General features: G+C 41.7%; 1 protein-coding gene across 4 annotated transcripts; it reads right to left on the reverse strand.

Moving 5' to 3' along the window:
- Positions 1-849: 849 nt before the first annotated feature.
- On the reverse strand, positions 850-9,505 carry gpib (glucose-6-phosphate isomerase b). Of its 4 annotated transcripts, none has more exons than XM_071521138.1 (18): positions 9,354-9,505; positions 8,673-8,763; positions 8,201-8,269; positions 7,826-7,945; positions 7,525-7,608; positions 6,992-7,138; positions 6,284-6,355; positions 6,143-6,187; positions 5,990-6,043; positions 5,327-5,387; positions 4,916-4,959; positions 4,624-4,776; positions 4,065-4,194; positions 3,553-3,629; positions 2,739-2,840; positions 2,239-2,314; positions 1,668-1,734; positions 850-1,273 (listed from the first exon to the last, which is right to left on the reverse strand). In XM_071521138.1, the coding sequence occupies exons 1-18, from the start codon at positions 9,470-9,472 to the stop codon at positions 1,150-1,152; spliced, it is 1,635 nt and encodes a 544-aa protein (XP_071377239.1). In that variant the 5' UTR covers positions 9,473-9,505; the 3' UTR covers positions 850-1,149. The 4 variants fall into 4 exon arrangements, with proteins under 4 accessions (XP_071377239.1, XP_071377236.1, XP_071377238.1 ...); XM_071521135.1 differs by having other exon boundaries at positions 2,739-2,867; XM_071521137.1 differs by having other exon boundaries at positions 2,739-2,867; positions 6,143-6,183; positions 6,280-6,355.
- Positions 9,506-9,507: the final 2 nt, after the last annotated feature.

Raw genomic sequence — 9,507 nt, forward strand, 5'->3', positions numbered from 1 at the left:
GCAGCAGGTTTGAGAAGGAAGACACATAGTGAAATATATTATGTCTCGTTTAGTGCGTCGTGGTTAAAGGCATCACTGTACTGCATGATCTGTTGTTTCCTATACCCTTATATTTGATGTCATATTTACATGAGGAGTTCACAGACAGCTTTGCGTTGACGATATAAAAACATACAGCAAACAAAGTTTCACGATGATTAAATAGATTGACAGTGAGGAACGGCTGGTCACATGAAGTTTTCCAGATGCTGCTTTGGCCTGATGTTTGTTTTGCTCTCTAAATGGATGCTGTGATGTCTGGGGATTTGTGGGGAAGGAACAGAGCAGATGCACTGACCTTTGACCCTATGTTCCACTGAATAAATAGTTGATTACTGGGTGGCTGATTTGGGCTCCATTAAATAAGTCTGGCACTCTAATGCCATCTAGTGACCTGTTGCTTGCAGAAACTCAGTAAGTCAGACAGGTTTTCATTGTTTTGGGGTTTTTTCCCCCTTCTTTTTTCCCTTTATTTGCTGAGAATGCATGCTCTCCTTTTTTCAGCATCACCTCCCAGCACATTCATACAGTTACACCCAGTTACAACCACAGTCCTCTACTGTTGACACTGAGCAGCTCCACTGCAACAATTGTGGGTTAAGAGCCTTACTCACTGATTATTGTTGAAGGATGGGAGAGTGTCATTCATTTACTCTCCTCGCCCAGAGTCTGAATCACACATTTACAGTTACATTATGTAAGTGTGTTCGTTCCTGCTCAATATGTATCCAGATCACAGTGTAGCTGTTTTCCACATTGGGACAGGTATGACAGCGTCACCCAGAAAACAACACAGACGTTGACTTTGTGTAAAGATATTTATTCCAAAAGCCACATTGCTCTGACAGTGGAGAGGGAGTGCGATCACATTCACCCTGCCTTCCACAGTAGCTTTTCCCTTCAGTGGTAAACTAACAAACATAGAAAAGACGGCGCTGTAGACAGTCACGATATTCATAATGATAGTACAAACATAAAAAGTGCTTCTGCTCGACTGCGTGGGAGTGACCAGCTGCTTGTGTGAGTCTCCTGTCCGTGCAGCTAGGACACGCTTGTGAGCCGGTGAGCTGCATAGTGTGGGGAAGGACAGCGGAGGTTGTCAGCGGCCACTTAGGCAAAGTTTTTCTTGAGGAAGTTGATGAGTCCGTTGGTGGAGGAATCGTGGGAGTGGACCTCTGCATTGTCCTTGAGCTCGGGCTCGATCTTCTTCGCCAGCTGTTTGCCCAGTTCGACTCTGTGTGTATGCGGAGATGGCAGAGACGCAGACAAACATCATCAATCATGAGAGCAGAAAATATGAAGGCTCAAAAACAGACGATTCCATCTTCACAAACTGAAATATGCAAATGCTTTATCATGACTCGGAACCTCAATACTAACCCATGATATGTTTTACTTAAATGCCAGCAATCATGTTGTAAGAGTGGGTGTCAATTTTGTACTCATGTACTCTTCTACATACCACTGGAGCAATTTGGGTGTTAACTGCTTTGCTCAAGAGCATCTTGATGGTAGTTAGCATGCATTTTCCCTGACCAGATTTGATAAAGGACAACCAGATGTGGATAGTGACAGAAACCGGACTCTAAGATGACAGCATGTCATCAGTCTCAGTGTGCTTCACTCACCCCCACTGGTCAAAACTGTTGATCTCCCACATGACACCCTGGATAAAGATTTTGTGTTCATACATCGCTGTAAAACAATACAGAAGAATCATTATTACAACAAAGAATTATTTACAGAGAAGTTTAAGTGGTTGTTTGTTTCTAATGCAGTGAGGCTTTGGGATGAAAACAGTGCAGTTGTACCCGACTCTTCCTCTTAGTGTGACTTCCTAGCAGCATAGACAATGACTGTTATTTACCGTATGTTTCTGAATGTTACTGTATTCTGTCTATGTGAGCATATGTGTGTCCTGATTGCACTTTCATCTGTGATTTGTACCACTTGGGGTGTTTCAGTGGTAATTCCCACCATGTTATCAATAAACTACTACTACTACTACTACTACTACTACTACTACTACCACTACTACTACCACTACTACTACTACTACTACTACTACTACTACCACTACTACTACTACCACTACTACTACTACTACTACTAATAACAATAATACCACTACAATGTCTATTCATTAAACTGAACACAGTATCAATGGTTTAAGTCATGTGACCCATGGTTTGCGCTCACCGATAAGAGCTCCAAGTGTGTAAGGTGTCACTTTCTTGAAGATGATTGAGTTGGTTGGTCTGTTTCCTTGGAATACCTGGGTCAAACAATACAGTCAGCTTGGTGTAAGCGATCATTATCAGCGCACACCCTTGGGATAAAGATTGGATTATTATGCTTATTTAACATAATTATGGTCACTAGGGGGCAGTACCACCTTATAAAGAACATATACTGTACATATGTATAGTCTGCTGTCTGCACTTACAGCAGTCACACACACTAAGTATATGGTTTGCTTTGGAAGAGTAACATGAGAGACCAGTGTCTGTTCTCAAGTTCAACTTTGAACTCTACAGATACTTAACATATATGAATCAGATCTGAAACCTTTCATTGTGAAATACAAAACTTTCATCCATGTGTTTCTGCTCTGACCGACCCCTGAGGGGAGAGCTGCTGAGCACAGGACATTCACAATCTATATTTTACTATAGTAAATTTGCCTTGGCTTGACTTACTTTGTGCGGCAGGATCTTGTCCAGAGCCTCTCCACTCTGGCCGCTGGCTTCCAGCTCCTTCTTGGCCTCTTCTGTAGTCTTACCAGTCATGAGAGCCTCTGTCTGGGCCAGGAAGTTGGCCAGCAGGATCTACAGCCACATGGGATACACAGAGCCTCAGATACAGCACAGTTCAACCTGAGACAGGGGCCACAAGAGGACTTTGGGGGGCTGCAAGATGATTTATGAAATGTGGAAAAATACACTGAAGGTACAAAATATTAGGGACATCTTCCTGATATCTCCTCCATTGTGATTGGTATTTAATAAGGGAAATCAATAAGGGATAAAGGCTTTTACCTTGATTCACCTCATCCGTATACTTCATGAAAAGAGCAATTGTCCCTAATATTTTCTGCCTTCAGTGTATATCTCTAATATACCTTCAGCTTCTAGGCTTCTTCCAATAATTAATTAAGCAAACTCGCCCCAAAAGGTGAAAATGTAATAAGTAGTAGCAATAAGTCAACATACACAATACTTTTGGTTGTTTGCACAAACAAAAACTCAATAAATATTAAAGTTTCAAAAAAAGAAAATCATCATTTGCTGTCAGAGTTGTGCATTTACACCTACAAGAGGGAGTTGCATAGCCTTCCCCTCACTCTCCAGTACAAGTCAGTGGTAATTAGGTTTTTCAATAGGCATACTCCATTAAAGGAGGTGAGGATAGTCCATATACCTGTGTATACCCTCGACTACAATACTGGTCTCCACCCAGACTCTAAGAAAGACTGGTAATTCTCTAACATTTTCCAGTGTCCTGCAGTAATACCTTGTGGTGCAGGCTGTCTCTGATGGGATGCTGTGACTGGGCTGGGATGAGGAAGTCAGCAGGGACCATGCGGGTTCCTGTGTTGAACACAGTCGGGCTGAATTAGTGACACATTTAACACTCTCTACACATTCACAGCAAAATATGAGAAAGTCATCATGGCTAACATTGTGACACACTAACAAAATTACAAAATAGATGTTTCGTTTTTTATTATCCAAAAATAGGTTGATTGAGTGATTGATTGATTGATTGATTGTTTGATTGATTAATTAATTCATTTATCATTACACATTTGAGTTTTAATCAAAAATAAAACAGAACAACAAAACAGTGACATCTACTCTCAACCAATAATTGATAAAAAAAAAAGATGATACAAAATGAACAAAAAGTACTTTTTATAGGACAGTAGGATACTTAAGTTCTTGGTTGACAAAATGATAAAACGTTTCCGGACTGAACCGCCTATATTTTGGAGAGGTTGCGTGATGAACTTTTGGTAATGATACCTTGGTGGATGAGCTGGTAGAAGGCGTGCTGTCCGTTTGTTCCTGGCTCTCCCCACACTATGGGTCCGGTGTGGTAGTTCACACGTGTCCCCTGGTTGGTGATGTACTTTCCATTGGACTCCATGTCACCCTATATAAAGAACACTCTTTACCTATCTGCTGCAAATATGCTCTTGGATCAATACAGGAATGTATACATGCCTTGATAATTCAGATTACAATCAAACAGCCAGTGTTTAAAGTGAAAATGATCCCTAAAACATAGTATTTGTATAATCTTAGATGGTTCAATTGTTTCAAATCACTTCTTAAAATGCACTTGCAACGTTAATTACATAAAACATAGTTGTTTTATTTTATAACTACTTTTCTTTTAAATGTTTCCCAATTTGATGTCCTTTTCATATACTTTACTATTAATAATTTAATTTGCATCATTCTGTGAAACAGCTCCTGGATGGAGTCTTGTTTCCAGCTTTACTTTATGTCTACTGGGTTAACAATTCTTCACTGATTCTTTCCAGAGACATGCGTGGCCCGGGGCAGCGTAGGGACGGACCTGCTGGAAGTAGGCGGTGAAGCGGTGCATGTACTGGTCGTAGGGCAGCATGGCGTGGGTCTCAGCGTGGAAGAAGTTGATGTACCAGATGCCCAGCAGAGCCAGCAGGACGGGAGCGTTCTTATCCAGAGGAGCGGTGCGGAAGTGGTTGTCCTAGAGGGGAGGGTGAGATGTTCATTTATACACATCCACCTATCCTGCATCTTCTCTCCAGTATGGCTCCGAGCCATACTGGAGCCTCTCATGACCCACGCAACAATGTACGGAGGTGGATAAGTCCTGCAGTACCTACCATCCAGTGAGCTCCTGAAAGAAGCTTCTCAAAGTTGTCGAAGCCTGATGAGGAGAGGAAAATATGATAGAAAAGTAAGTTGATTGATTGAATTGACTGAATCAATATGTGTAGGGTGATATCTACTGTCCATAGTACAGTACATCCTGCACTGTCCCTCTGCACTGTATGTGAGGTCCCGTTGTCCTTGCGCCATGTGTCACTATGTACTGTGATAATCTGTAAATGTTCAGTGTGTCCCTCCGTCAATCTCAGCACGACAAATCCCTGTACATTTATTGAACTTGGTGATTAAAGTGATTCTGATTGATTGCCTGATTGATTTAAATAATTTTATAGCACAAAGGAAATTCTGAATCAAAGCTTTAACTTGTTCTAAAAGCTGCAAAAAGATGTATCTACTGTACATACCAATGTGCAGAGCAATGGCCATTCCAATGGCAGACCACAAGGAGAAACGACCACCGACCCACTAGAAGAGAAAATAAACTACTGAAAAAAAGTATATCTGGGTTTATATTAAACTATTTTGCAAAACATGAATTTATGACCTCTTGCAAAAGTCATGGCCTTGGCCTCTGGTGTTTGTTACATAATATTCCATCTTGTACTCAAAACTATCAACAAGTTTCTTCTCTTGGGGACAGAATAAAGATAGTAACACAAAAGCCTTTGGTCTCTCATGTGAATGCCACCTGTAACATACACTGTACATGTTATGGGTGCAAAACTTCAGCAAGCAGCCTCTGACATAAAGGGCATATTAGAGCAGTTACCCTTTAAATACCGACAATGTAACTAAATGCAGCTCCCTGACCTTTGATGCGACCCAGCCTTTACAGCAACCTCTGCAAGAGAGAAGGTCGCTACCAATAATAACATACTCTTCAGGGCAGAGCCGGAGAGAGAGGCTTCTGATTACCCAGCAGCTGCTGGCCAGAGCGTCCATCCCACCTACTTCACAGGTCAAAAGTCTAGCCTATTTATAGCTTCTGCATAAGGCCCCATCATAGCCTGGGGATGAAGACAGGACCTGCTGCGCACAGTCTGCATCACCGCTTAAACAGCACTCACATCCCAGAACTCAAACATGTTCTCCGTGTCAATGCCGAAGTCCTTCACTTTGGGCTGGGGGGGGAAGACAGAGAAAGGCGGGATAGATGTGATTAGATTTCTGGACACAGATCAAATATTTATCCCTTGTGAATGAACAGTACAGTAACTTACGCCATTGGTAGAGAGTGCCACAAAGTGCTTGGCAACAGCAGCTTTCTGCAGAAGCACAGAGAAGAGACGTGTTAGAGAGGGATATAAATACAGCGTGCTCACACAATGCTCTGCTGCTTGCTTGGACCGCCGGGTACTCACGTCTTTTGCATGCTCAAGGAACCATGCCTTTGCAGACTCAGCATTGGTAATGGTCTCTTGGGTGGTGAATGTCTGTGAAGGGACAACGAGATAGACATAGATAGATAACCAAGTACTAATATCAACACAACTTTTATTAATACAACTTAAAAAAAAAAGACTCCTACTCTTACATAATGATTGCTTACATGAAGCGGAGCACATTAAGCTTTGAGACATCTTAAGACTTAATAACACTACTCAGTCACTACTCATTTACAAAATAGCTGTTTTTGACAATCAAATGTGTTTTTGAAATGAAATGAAAGTAACAAAAATCTTCCTAAACAGATACACAGTATTTTGGAATAATACTTCAATTTGTTGAGTTCTGGCTGCACCTGCCACATCTGTGTGCCAAGGCTGGCAGGCTGATATAAAAGACATTCAGACATGAATGTCGGCTGACATAACATCAGCTTGAATGCCTTGGAAGAACATGACACAGCTTGCAGCCCTGCAGCGCAACCGGATTCCTCTGTTTGAATGGAAACTTCAATTTCAAATGATGCCCAGTCTATCACATGTTATTTACTGCAGTATGAACTGATTACGTAAATGACTGAGTTGGTTGGTTGGCTGGCTGGTGATGCAGAACATACTGTATCTTAAGATATGAGATCTTATTCTGGTGCAGCATGCAAAATTTGGTCCAGGCAAAACAGCCACCTTGGATGCAATGATGAAGAGTGTCGTCTCAGCATTGAGTTGTGCCAGGGTTTTGGCGATGTGCGTTCCGTCAATATTGGACACGAACCACACGCGGGGCCCATCCTTCGAGTAAGGCTTCAGGGCTTCAGTCACCATCAGTGGGCCCTAAAATTCAAATCAGTTCAAGTCAAATATATGTAGAAAGCTCTTTTGACAAACAGGTTCACTACAAAATGCGAGAGACAAACGAGAGAAAAAAACAACATCACAAAGTTTGCAAAGTGTCTGGATGTATACATGTGTGTGTGTGTGAGTGAATATGAGAGTAGTAGGACAGCCCACAGTAAATGCCAGACTGCAGGGAAGGAAGTGAAGGGAAAGGAATGGCTGGTATGGAGGAAGTAAAAGTAGATTTTGAGATGTATTAACAAGGTCTTTAGTCTGGACAAAAAAAAGGCTATGAAACAGTTATGTGATGGCTTGTTAAGGTTTTGCAATAAAACATATGATGAATCCATTCTTCCACAAATATGCAGCATGTGTGCACTCACAAGGTCAGATCCTCCGATGCCAATGTTGACAACATCGGTAATGGCCTTTCCTGTGAAGCCCTTCCACTCACCGCTGCGAACTCTCTGTATTTCACACAAAAGGGCGACGGATAAACACAGTCATCATCAATATTAACTGAGTTTGGATTCAAACTGCCGACAGCTGCATCCAAATGTCATGAGCTGGACAACTAAAATCATGAATACATCTGGTATGAAAAGTGTAAAACACAGTGCAACAGAGCTGTAGGATGGTAGATGATTAGTGCCAAAAAAATACAAAGAAAAAAACATGACTCACATGACAGAAGCCCTTCATCTGCTCCAGAACCTTGTTGACATCTGGCATCACATCCTTGCCACCAACCATGATGGGAGTGTTAGAGCGGTTCCTCAGAGCCACATGGAGCACGGCACGGCCCTTCATACCCACAGCACCAGGACAGGAGAGGGTCAATACACACATGCACTAACACTCGGAATTAAAGTATATTCTTCTGTTGCACTCATTGTAATTGGATCTGGAGGAGAGCTTTAGCAAAATGCCTGAAATCATTTTCAGCAGATGTGTGTTATGTGGTAAACTGTTTCCCCTAGCAAACAGTTTCATGTGTGAAGAGTTTTTGTGTCACATGGTGTAAACGCAGGAGGCTGAAATCTGATCAACAATGTGCACCTCAGTGAAGTTGATCTTCTCTCCAGAGAACATCTTCTCCCTGGCAGCCTCCACTCCTCTTGACATGGCCTAGAAAACACAATAAATACATACATTAGTTGATCACAGTGTCAGCTAAATGTCCAAAAAGTAAATCTAAATAATGAAAAGGTATGGTATGACTACACTCATCAAAAAGTAGACTTATTATTCAAATTGCTGAATCTGTCCCTCCAATGAATAGATTCCACTTGCATTTGATAAACATGTTCTGACTAAAGGTGAAGTCATGTGTCAAATGAATGGGCCCACACTTGCTGCTATCAAGGAATGACAGGACTGCCAGCTAGACAATAGTCCCAATCTCCCATTTTGGACAGCTGCCCACATTGGCTTGATGAAAGTGTGTTGGGTGGACATAAGGCATGAAGGAGCTCATTAACAAACGTAGCATTTGAAATTCTGTGACTCATTCTGATGAAAAGGAGTTTACCAGATCAACCAACATCTTCATGACTTCCTCAGTGATGAGATTCTTGGAGTAATCCAGCAGAATATCTCCATCTTCAGTCTTCAGTGTTGTGCTGCCCAAACACAGAAAGTCATCAGGGACCTGACCAGACTCAAGACAACGCAAAGATTGTGACATTATCTGAATGAAAACAAACAAAATGACCACTCCTCAAGCATTATACCAATATATTGCAACATGATTCTGTGATACATTCAAATACATCTGTGGTTTAGTTTGCAACTACAGTGTTAGGTAATGGAGCTATACATGTGTTGTGTCGAGGTGTATCTATTTCTCTTGTGACCTTGTCTAGCAATGAAAATGAATATAAAACCAGCGCATAGTTAACGGTGTGAAGCTTCCAATGATCTTAACTGAGTTTTAGTCTGCTGCTTTACGATTCATTTCCATTTTTGTTTGCTCATTCTTTATTGGATGCACATAAAAGTGGAAAAGAATCCAACTTTTCTCCCTACGCCCTTTTGATGAATATAATTAACATAGCTGCATACACCAGGCTAAATGTTACAGCCTATGTACACACAAAATAGCTATTATTTTACATATTCCACCATTCAAAGATGCTGTGAATGCAAACACATTCAGCACACTACATATGTTCGGACAAAAATACAAAATCGGTTTGAACAGGACGGGTACCTGAACTTGCTGAACCTCTCCTTGTCAGCATCGAACATATGCCTCAGGTTGAGGTTCAAGGCATGGGCTGTGTACCAGTCCTGCAGCTTGTGGAAGGCAGGGTCCTGTGTGAGTCCCATGTTGTCAAGAGGGGTTTGCCGTGGTCTGTCGTGCT

The sequence above is a fragment of the Centroberyx affinis genome, unplaced genomic scaffold (assembly GCF_046629955.1).
Source record: "Centroberyx affinis isolate AG114_WGS23_722 - 3 ecotype Tasmania unplaced genomic scaffold, CSIRO-AGI_Caff_v1 ptg000860l_1, whole genome shotgun sequence".
In the NCBI taxonomy this organism is placed as follows: domain Eukaryota; kingdom Metazoa; phylum Chordata; class Actinopteri; order Beryciformes; family Berycidae; genus Centroberyx; species Centroberyx affinis.